General features: G+C 37.5%; 1 protein-coding gene across 3 annotated transcripts in view; it reads left to right on the top strand.

The window, feature by feature from the left end:
* Window positions 1–10,083, top strand: part of GFI1 (growth factor independent 1 transcriptional repressor) — a 35,545-nt gene extending 25,462 nt beyond the window's left edge. For all 3 annotated transcript variants that reach the window (XM_070746546.1, XM_070746545.1, XM_070746547.1), the window contains exons 6-7: window positions 3,191–3,356; window positions 7,279–10,083. In XM_070746546.1, coding sequence (XP_070602647.1) covers window positions 3,191–3,356; window positions 7,279–7,457 — 345 coding nt within the window. In that variant the 3' untranslated portion in view covers window positions 7,458–10,083. The remainder of the gene's footprint in view (window positions 1–3,190; window positions 3,357–7,278) is intronic.
* Window positions 10,084–11,975: the final 1,892 nt, after the last annotated feature.

Genomic DNA, 11,975 nt, shown 5'->3' on the forward strand with positions numbered 1-11,975 from the left:
TCTTATATTTCTCAATCTTTTCTGTTCCTGAAAATAACTCTACTCCCTAAAAATTTATAGACAGAAATGTTTATACTCCTATTTATTGGGATTGAAGAGAGCTTTACATATGACATGTCCCATGCAGGCTCTTCAAATTAACCTTCTTCTTCCATCAGTCCTAGCTGCTATATGGATGATGACAAAAGATTGTGGAAGTTATTTCCAAATAGGCGGAGCAATCTAAGCTATATTATAAAATTTTAAGCTGTTCCACTGGAAGGTCATTATAACATATCAATGGGCAGCAAACAAAGGGTATTAATTAAAATCAATTAAATTTTGAGTTATTATATAATTTGGCTCAATAGATGATGCGTTTCTGATATTTAGTTGATGTTTTGAATATGTTCTTGATGTTAATGGCAATAAAAAAATTTTTTTTTAAAAAAGTACAAAATAAATTAACATCCAATTTAGACTTGAAGATAGGCTGCGGAAGGTATTATGTAAAGGAATCTGAATGGAATTTTCATGTCTGTTACTACCCATTTGCTTCAGTGGGAGCTTGTAAGCCTTTTCAAATTACAGTGGTACCTCGGTTCTCGAATGCCTTGGTTGTTGTACATTTTGGATACCGAACAAAATTTTCGGCAAAAATTTCCTTCGGTATCCGAACAAAAATTCAGATACCGAACAGCCACAGAAAATTTTGTTCATTATCTGAAATGTTACTGCCGGGGGCTGCTGCAGTCCTGGCAGCTTCAGGAGGCTGAGGAGCTCTATAAGCGCTCCAAGCTGCAGGAAGGGTGGCGGCGGCTGCAATTCCGGCAGCTTCAGGGGGCTCCTTTCCTCAGTGCTTCGTCTTATTACCTGTAAGCAGCTGCACCAACTTTCTCCTTCCCGGTGGCGGCAACGGCAGTGGCTTCCCTTCGAGTAGCAACAGCGCCGGGAACGTCACGTGATGAAGGGAAGCTGCCGGAGCCATCTCAGCAGTTGCCGCCGCTCCAGCAGCTTCCCTTCATTACGTGACGTTCCCAGCGCTGTTGCTACTTGAAGGGAAGCCGCCGCCGTTGCTGCCGCCGGGAAGGAGAAAGTTGGTACAGCTGCTTACAGGTAATAAGACAAAGCACTGAGGAAAGGAGCCCCCCGAAGCTGCTGGGATTGCAGCCGCCCCCACCCTTCCTGCAGCTTAGAGCGCTCCTCAGCCTCCTGAAGCTGCCAGGATTGCAGCCGCCCCCGGCGGTAACATTTATCCCATAGGAAATAAAGAAAATAAATTTAATTGGTTCCCAGCGAGTCAACAGGGGCTGGGAACCAATTAAATCCATTTCCATTATTTCCTATGGGATAAATTAATTCGGTACTCGACCAAATCGGTTCTCGACCACACTTCTGGAACGAATTGTGGTCGAGAACCGAGGTACCACTGTACATATTTGGGTAGCTTGACCTAAATGAAGTCAGTATAGGTAGGGTATACTTGTCGTTTGCGAAAGAAAATCTTGCACTCAAGCAAATCCTTTTTGTAGATTAATATCAGATTTTGAAAAGGGATGTATAGCATAAGTCATTCTGGAAAGTAATATATTTTCCCTACACCTTTCACAAGTGTTTTGCTTGTTTTAACATCTGGTTATAGCAGTTATCACCTTCCTACTTGGCTTTCTACACAAGCTACACGTTGTGGGAAATTATATTTGTAGCTCTTAACGCACAGAGATATTTAGTATTTATGTCTGGGTAGCCTGTCCTGAGATTTCTTTGGGATGAAGGTATGATCTATGAATTTCTAGAGTTAATAAGTAAACAGTCAAACAACCATTTGGTAATTCTGTTCTGTTTGAAGAATTTTACTTATAAAAAGAGTCTGAGCCTCAATACACCTCCATTTGTTGGGTGAGTCATTTATTCCCCCCCCCCCAAAAAAACCACAAAATAAACCTGTCACATTGTTCCTCCATGCTGTTCACACAAAGGCAGTTTCCTTAGGTTGCAAGTCAAACTTTCCAAATGACAACCCAGAGGAGTGAGACATCTGTGCAAATGCACATTTCTTCCAAAGCAGAAGCATTTTGAAGTTTTTAAAAAATAAAGTTTCTGCCATTTATTGGATTCCTTTTTTCCTTTTCCCAAAGCAGGATTTTCCCTGTGTACAATGGTTCTTTCTGTAAAATAAAAATATCTTATGGCAATTAATTTTATTAAAAGGTTAATGGATTCTTCCGGTGTATACAGTTTATTTTAGAAGTTTGTTGGTATTTGTTACTTTCTGTAGGAAGGTATCCTGGTGAGAGAGTTTTCTGAATATTCTGAAATATGTCCAGAGTCAGGTTGTGTTCCATTAGTTGGTAGCTACGCTGATTCTGGCAATTAAAGTCCATAAATTTGCCATCTTTGAACACTGTACTAGCTTTACTTAATTTTATTTATTTTTCCAAAGTTTAATTATTTGTAGATAATTTATAAATGTTTTTATATCTGGAAATATATATGCAGGAGGGAAAGAAGGGTGTGAGCCTAGGACGCAGGCAATGAGCAAATTGAGCAGCATTATATAAGATCAACTATGTCTTCAATGGGGATTTTAATACTCTGACGAAGTTAGTAGAAGATTAACGAAAATCTAAGTAATTTTAGTAGTTTTAAATAAATTTTAAACATTCCAGAGATCGTAGGCTGTTGCCTCTTCAGATAGATAGATAGATAGATAGATAGATAGATAGATAGATAGATAGATAGATACTGTAGATAGATACCGTAGATAGATACCGTAGATAGATAGATAGATAGATAGATAGATAGATAGATAGATAGATAGATAGATACCGTAGATAGATACCGTGGATAGATAGATAGATAGATAGATAGATAGATAGATAGATAGATAGATAGATACCGTAGATAGATACCATAGATAGATAGATAGATAGATAGATAGATAGATAGATAGATTAATTATCATCTAGTTTCATTCCTTTCCCCCCACAAAAGTATTCCAGATCATTAATAATATTTCTTAATTCCTTCTTCCACTAAGATTCTTCCCTAGGTCTTTAAAACTATACACTGTAGGAATTTGTTTTACAAAATAGACTTTTTAATCTACTTTTGTTATATTGGGAATAAATTAATGAGGATAAGACAGTTAATATTTTAACTGTATTGCTGTGCCTTGCATAGTCCAGTAAAGTCTGTTTTCATCTTGCAGGAACGCAGTTTTGACTGTAAGATTTGTGGGAAGAGCTTCAAGAGATCTTCCACTTTGTCCACGCACCTTCTCATCCACTCAGATACCCGGCCTTATCCATGTCAGTACTGTGGAAAGAGGTTCCACCAGAAATCTGACATGAAGAAACACACTTTCATCCATACAGGTGAAGTATGCATTTTCATTGCTTCATAGATTTTCTTAGTGGTGGGATAAAGGTATGGTCATTGATGTACCCCACTAGTTCCTTTTCACTCTCTCTTCATGATCATCTCCCCCCCTCTCTCTAGGTATCATTAATCTATCGCATATCTCCTTTCCTCTCTCTCCATGCATTGTACCCATTTTCTTAGTAAATCAGGATGGAGAAAATTTTACAACCAATATATCTGCTAGTATTAATTCATTTCAGAAAGTTGTATGGGGGGAGGGTTGGTTGTTGCTGCTGATTGAAATGGAAGAAATCCTATACTACAGGATGATACGATTTAGCCATGTACAGTACATGTAAATATATAAAGTAGGTATAATTTGTTCCAATAATTATTCAGTCAGAACAAAGTAATTTGGTGTGTGTTGATTTTAGCCACTATGCTAATCATCATAACCTTCCCATTGTTCTTAGTACTAATCAAAATATGGGAGAACTTAATGGAATATAAAATATCTGTTCATTGACCCTCCCTTTACCCTAATTTTAGGAAGTTATAATTTTCAGTAGCTAGAGAGAAGGGATAAATTTTAAATAGAGGAGGAATTTATCACTGTATCTTCCATATTTGTATTCATTGAAAAGTAATAGATTTCTGCACGCCGAACTTCTCGCAAAAGTGTAGGCTCCATAATTAAGGAAATCATTCCTGATCAGATATAAAAGTCAGCAGGTGACCTTGGAGACGTCACTGCTTCAACTTTAACTCTATCTAGCAAAATGTTCATGTCTCAATCGTCCTTTGTTCTGCTGTGAAAAAAAGTGCCGCCTCTACTTTCTGCTTTGTTTGACACCCTTGCTATAGACTAATAAATAGAATATATTGAAGTCACAGTTTATCGATAGAAGCCCTTATTATAAAGCTGGGGAGATTCCCCCCCCCTCCTGTGTCAGCATGAATGTTTGTTTTCATGCATTTTCCAGGTATGGAGAACGTTTGCATTTGTTCTTTGTATGATGAGCTATTCTACATAAATGTATCCTCATACGATAATAGCAACAATTATATACTATCATTTGATACTGCTTTTCATGGCTCCAGTAATCATGAATATCATGTCCTTCCCTAGACTGGGCCATACACATGTTCAGTATTATATGTTTGTCTCATCATAAAGGCTAATCTGTAATTACATTATAAAACATAACAAACAAACAAACAAGGAAATGTGTCATTTCTTTCTTACTCTTAGTCTGGGGAGAAAAGGGGACACATCCTATTTCTATGAAAAGGGTATAATAATTATTGAGGATACCATTTTCCTAGAGTGAAAAATGTTACTTTCAGAAAATGCTATGAATGATGATTAGAAGAATTAGTCTGAGTTATCTTCCTTAAAAATGTTTCTGGTTCTGTAAGCTGTTAATAGTACCAGTCCCTATGAGATTTTGTGAAATAGGAGATTTTCCTGCTCCAGATACCAGGCAAACCATTGTCTGTTTTGATAGGTTCTGTTTAATAGTGGCTTCTAAAAGCCTTTACTAGCTGTTCGTGCACACACTCATATGCACGCGTAATGGGCGGAGCCTCCTGCCACTGGCGCTACCGGTTCTTAGAACTGGTCCGAACTGGGAACAACCTACCATTTGTTCTGTTATATTATGCTATCTGACGTTAACAGAACTAGAACCAGTGGAGGGCTACCAAAATTTTTACTACCACACTGTGGGCATGGCTTATGCAGAACGCCCTGCATTTTCTTTCAACATTTTATTTCAGTGCAAATTGGGTGCTCTGGGGTGGAGCTCCATTTTCACTACCCCGCTGCGTTCCCCCCATCCGGGCAGTAGCCCACCCCTGGCCAGAACCAAATCTGGCTGCATAGGTAGCATCTATATGAAATGAAATCACTTAATTTTAATAATCGATTAACCACAGATAAAAGAGAACCACATATAAATAAACAAAATAAAGTAGAAAAAAGAGAGAGGCATCACAGATATAAATCTCTTAAGAAATGATCAGAAGCCACATCTATTTAATAACTGAAAGCTTTAGAATCCAATCATCCTGTCACTATTGACAACAGTTTGTTTGTGTTAATGTTTGGGGCATACGTATATATCAGAGGTGTTAATTTGAAAAACAGATGGTGCTGATATGTGGCTTATGAGGGTAATAACACCTTGGGTGCCCCTCTCACAGGTTCTAAAACTACAAAGCAGTAATCAACAGCCACGACCATAACCTCTTCTACCTGGTGGAATAGGAGCAGGTTGTAACTTTCAGTGTGTGTACGTGTGTGTTTGTGTGGGTGGGTGTATAGTTTCTTGATTAAGATTTTTCAGAAGTGGTTTGCCATTACCTTTTTCCTAGGGCTGAGAAAGTGTGGCTGGCCCAAGGCTACTCAGCTGGCTGTGTCTAAGAAGGAACTAGAGCTCACAGTCTCCCAGATTCTAGCCGAATGCCGTAACCCTTACATCAAATTGGCTCTTTTCTGTCTTATTGTTTGTTTTGAAGTTATTTATTTAGTTCTCCCTGATCAAATAACTTTAAAACTCTGTGGGATAATGAACAAAGCGGCATAAACTCAAAAATCATTTTCACTTTTGATAAACACAGAAAGTAAGGCGATGAATAATGGAGGCAAATGGAAAAAAATATTGAGATTTAAATGAAAGTTTCTCCTTCTGTCTCATTTAATCTGCACTGTTTAATCCGCTATAACAGTTATAACTGCTACAATTACAACCTGATCTTTTTTATATTTGGGAATCCTTAGCAGATAACCTTAATGATTAAAAAAAAATTAAACACAATTTGGTCACAACAGATCCTCCACATTTTTGTTCTTATGCACTGAGGTTGGACACAAGTTCAGAAGTCACATGTTTGCATTGTGGTGTTACAACACATATTTTGCTACTTGCCCATTTTGGCTTGTCCCTGTGGATGCCTATAGGTTTAGCTAGAGTATCTATAGTCGCTGACACCTTCAGGAAAATATTACCAAATAGGTTATCAGTATTATTTGAGGGCAGGCCTTACTTAGCCACACAACATCTGCTGCTTCCTGAAATGGCATCCATTAAAAAAAAACCACACACACACATTTATTTGGACTCAAATTGTACAAAATCACCAAATCATGAAATATTTTGAGCAGGTTTGCATAAGATCTCCTGAAGACACGCATTGTTTAAGGAGGGTTGAAAGACTTGATGAATAAACTGCTGACGAATTCTCTTCTTGTTGTCTATGACTAGAAGAATAATTATTGGAAAGGTCAATGCTGCGGTTATCAGATCTGGACTTCAAACATCCAAATGTTCATGAAATGGCAGAAAAATAATTAAGTTATGTGGAGAGAGGTTTCTCTGTGGAATGCGGGAGGTGTGGTTTCACTTACTGCCTGCGTCCAATGGGCTTTGGTTATTTGCACGGCCCGGTTTTTGGCATGCTATGGCCCAGTGCTGGACCATGGACTGGAGGTTGGGAACCCCTGATTTAATTGATTCCACTAACAATAACTTACTTTCCGGTAGAATTTTATCCTTTGTACTTCTAGCTAGACTGTCTAGGACTGCACATCCAGAACATAGGACTGTAGAATATCTGCCTCTCCTTTTGAAGTTGGTTTGATAGGGCTGCTGTATTATTATTATTTTAAAATGGTTTTTATTGATTACCGGCATATAAATTTAAAAAACACAAGACAAACAGAGCATACAAAACAAAAAAGAGGGAAAAAAGGAGAAAGAAAAACACACACACAAAAAACAACAAAAACAAAACATTAAATGGACATTTTCATAATGTGAATTGTACATGGTACACATCATAAAAGTGAAAAAATAATATTATAAGAGATATAGTCTCTTATAGTCTCTTGCTGTGTTATTTTTAACCTTGTGTCCATCTTCTCCTCCTTTTCAGGCGAGAAGCCCCACAAGTGCCAGGTGTGCGGCAAAGCTTTCAGCCAGAGCTCAAACCTGATCACTCATAGTCGGAAACACACTGGTTTCAAGCCCTTTGGCTGCGATCTGTGCGGAAAAGGCTTTCAGAGGAAGGTTGATTTGCGGAGACACCGAGAGACACAGCATGGTTTGAAGTGAGAACCCGGTGGACTCTGGAGTCGCAACACAAACACTATGTCAGCAAACTTCTCTTTTCTCCTTGTGGGCTGCCCGTGTCCTGCCTCTGTCTCTCTGGTCTGATCCTTAAGTTCACTTCCTGCCCTATTCTCACTAAATAGGAAGTTAGGAGGAACTTGGTGAGAGTTTTACAGAAATCGACTCAAAAGGCCTTGGAATGAACATGAAATGCCAAGCCTAAAGCGGTGGGGAGAAGCACCTTTTCAGAATTAAATCCTGGACTGAATAATGAACGTACAGTATCTGTGCCCCTTCCATTCACACCTTGTGGCACAAAAGGCCCAATTTGGATAAGCTACTGGCATCCATGAACCAGAAAATTATTTTCTCCAGAGAATCACACAGACTGTGTGAATTTCCGGGAAATTAATTTTTTTGGGTTGCCCAAACTTTGCATGGTATATAATCCCACAAACAGGTATGATAAAGGAGGGTGTGATTTTTGTTTTGTACCATTTAAGAGTTTAAAACTTCATGTTTTTATTTAAATTATTATTATTATTTGCCTGGGGATTTTAAATTGACAATGGAGGGAGCAATTGTACTTTCCTCTCTGTAAGGCAGAAAGTACCCCAAGAGATCGTAAAACCGATAATTGAAAAGAAGGTCCTATCCAGTAGTGGGTTCTAAACCCCGTTATTACTGATTTGTGCATGCGTGGCGCTTCTGTGCATGTGCAGAAGCTTCCTGGGTGGATGGGCGGAGCCTCTTGCCACCAGCGCTACTGGTTCTAAGGACTGGTCTGAACCGGGAGCAACCCACCGTTGGTTCTGTCCAGTTCTACAGTGATGGGAGAAGTTGTGAAGCCATGTGCCATCAATGTTGTGCCGTTGAGTCAGTTCCATCTTTCTGACCTGGCCACATAAATATTCAAATATGTGTTTAAAAGAAAAAGAGAAGACCCGTATAAATTTCTCTTTTATAGCTCATTATTAAGGTAATGCAATGAGCCTATTAAAGTGGGTAAAGGAAGTCAAAAACATCAGTGGGAGTCAGAGGAAAAAGTTTATACGTTTTTCTATATAGCTCACCCACCAACCACAAGCAAAGTGTTAGTATCTTTGTACTGTCCGCCTCCTAAAAATTACAGTGGAAGATCCTACTAGGCCATTTCTGCGGGTTATTCCTGGCCCCTTTGCTTAGCCTATTGAACACTAGTGGGGACCTGAGGCAATGTTGTTTTCCCTGGAGGAAGAGAGTTTCCCCACCACTTCAGCCTCAGTTTTATGGTGTCTGCAAGGGGGGAAATTAATATTGGGTGCCTCATGAGGCAATTATATAATTTGTGACATTTATGTGATGATGTCATGATGTGTGCTGTTTACACCATGGCTTATATGTATGTCTTTACTAGAAAATGCATCCCCCCCCCCCCTCAATCACTGCTGGTGTAGGACCCTGGGATTAAGAACCAATAATACCATATTTTATTTTTCTGCTACAGTTTTCTGGGCATCTGCAAGGAGATCTCTTGAAATAACATGTCTTTTTTTGGGGAGTGTCTATTGTAAGTGAGTCTCCTTTTTGGTTCCTCAATGAGATTTCCCTGAAATCAAAACTGAAAGACCTGTGACATCCTTTACAGATTATGATGCTGAATGCCTTGAAATTATGTGGAAAGAAATATGCACTCAAAAGCAGGCAAGATCACATTATTATTATTTATTAGATTCGTATGTCCTTTGACCCTCAGCTAGGCACCAATATAAAATAGGGGTGCTAGACTGCAGCACTCCACCCTATACTCTGTTCCACAAACTTACCAGTTTTATTTAATGCGGTATCCCTATGGCAAGTATTGACCTTACAGTAATGACTATCAAGCTGGGAGTTTGAGGGAACATGATGTCTCAGTGGTGTTCTCCAAAAAAAAAATCTACCCAGTGAAGACTGAGAGTTATTCTCTGTACACATGTCTATGTGCATGGAAATAATCTGTGTTTTTCAGGCATTGGAAAGAACACTGTTTATAAGGAACTGCAAAGAAAGAACTAAACGTAAAGCAAGCAGGGTCCTAATGCTACATATTTTAGAGAGTTCCAAAAGAGGAAGGAACAGGTAGAGAGAGTGTGACAAATTTCCCTTCCTGAATGGCACTGGAACTTCGTAGTTAAGAATTAGATAGGCAAGAAACAGCCTCAAAATCAGATCTGCATAGCTAGGTATTTCATAGCTGACCATTCTTAATGATAATGACGCCAGAATGACAGATCATATGTTGTGACAGCAAGGTGCGAGTTCTACCTTTCTCCAGTCTTGCTGTGACATCGCACACAAGAAACAAAGAGTGGAGTTTGTGTCACGGCCTCAAAATTCATGTACACAATTCCTCATTTGCCCCCAACCCTCCTTATCTATGTATGGGACAGTTTGCTTTGAAGTAGTTCCGAGTTGAAAAAGAGTTGCCTTAACTAATCCTTGGCCATACCTCACTATGAGAAGGGAAGAAATGGGGATGGAATCGTTTTACTTTATAGATAGGAATGTAAAGAGGTTTTTTTTGTGTAGATTCTACAATGTGTCTTATGTTCATTAACTCATATTTATTCAAGTAAAACTTAACTTAATAAAGTTCTGAGGATTCTCAGGAGTTGTGTTTATTTCGACACCAAGAGTTAACCAAGTGCTCTGCATCTTAAATGGACTTCTAATGGAGTAACATCCATAAGAATGTATGTATGTATGTAAATTTCTAATAACATTTTCTTGTAAGGCACTATAATAACTGCACATAGAATATATTGCTTTAGGATCAAAATGTGCTTATAATCTGCAAGTGGAAGTATAAGATTCTGAATAAAATTTGGAGATTTCTGTAGAGATTCTCAATCATCCAGAACATGGTTTCCCCAAAGGTGCTTTTTTCTGGAGACAACTGAAGTTTCTTGTTTTTCTCATTCAAGAAGCTTCTTCAGGAAGCGAAATGTCTTCAAAAGAAAAAAACAAGAAAGTCCAGTTGCTTCCTGAAAAAGCACATTGGGGAAGTGTTTTTAATAGGAAAGTGAACACAAGAACAAGGGGACACAATCTGAAGTTAGCTGGGGGAAAGATCAAAAGCAACATGAGAAAATATTATTTTACTGAAAGAGTAGTAGATCCTTGGAACAAACTTCCAGCAGACGTGGTTGGTAAACCCACAGTAACTGAATTTAAACATGCCTGGGATAAACATATATCCATCCTAAGATAAAATACAGGAAATAGTATAAGGGCAGACTAGATGGACCATGAGGTCTTTTTCTGCCATCAGTCTTCTATGTTTCTGTGTTTCTATTTGGAAATATTCACATAATACTTATGAAAGTCCACTATAAATATTGTAAGAAAATGAGCCTTAATTCTTGTTCAAGTACTTGAAATGCCCCATGTTGTATATATTCAGGAGATTGCACACAAAATCCTAGGCCAATTGACAAAGAAAAATAAACTATGGAATTCAGTAGAACTTACTTTTGGGTAGGGCACTGAGTTCCCCCAATAAAAACAGAATATTAAAATATTCTTGCTATATGCCACTTAGCAACGTAACTTTATTTTTATTTTTTTTCAATTTTTTATTAATTTTCATAAAACAAACAAGTACATACAAACAATAAACATAAAGTGGGGGTGTATTTCCCCCGCTTCTTTTGAAAGTATACATTCAAATATAGAAAAAGAATACATAATTAAATATATGTTAACTATTATAAAAAAAAAAATTAGTAAATTTGAGTTAAAGTTTTACAAATCTTGAATACGATGTACCGGTAAATGTTAGATAGGATTAGTATAACATAATCGTCAAAAAATACCTTTAATATAATCCTAATTACTATGATAAAATAATATCAAACCATCAAACCAAACATTTAAGCTAATTTCAACTATTATACATCAAAAATCTTAATATGTTACTTATACTTATGCATACACTACTATATCATAATCATCAAAAAATACTTTTGAACTAGTATTAATATTGTTATCACCTAGGTAAAAACAAATACAGAAAATTAACTAGAAATAAATATGTATGTCTTATTTTTTCTTATCTATCCATTTATAAACATTGTTCCATGTTTCATAAAATTTAGTATCTTCTTGATCGTTTAATCTTCTTGTCATCATGTCCATTTCAGCGCAATCTAATATTTTGGCTATAACCTCTTCTTCCTTGGGGATTTCCTCCCCTTTCCAATTTTGCGCATATATTATTCTAGCCGCGGTTAATATGTGTATAATTAAATAAAGAATTTCTTTCTTGGAGGTCTGATTTGTAACACCTAGTAAGTAAAATTCCGGGGTATTATCTATATCTTGCTTTATTATTTCTTTTAATATTTTCTCAATCATCTTCCAATATATTTTAGCTTTACCACATGTCCACCATTGATGGTAATAAGTTCCTATATCCTTCTTACATTTCCAGCATACTGGAGATGTTTTGGGAAACATTTTTGCTATCCTATTTGGTGGGAGGTGCCATCTATAGAACAT

Source organism: Erythrolamprus reginae, chromosome 3, assembly GCF_031021105.1.
Source record: "Erythrolamprus reginae isolate rEryReg1 chromosome 3, rEryReg1.hap1, whole genome shotgun sequence".
NCBI lineage: Eukaryota > Metazoa > Chordata > Lepidosauria > Squamata > Dipsadidae > Erythrolamprus > Erythrolamprus reginae.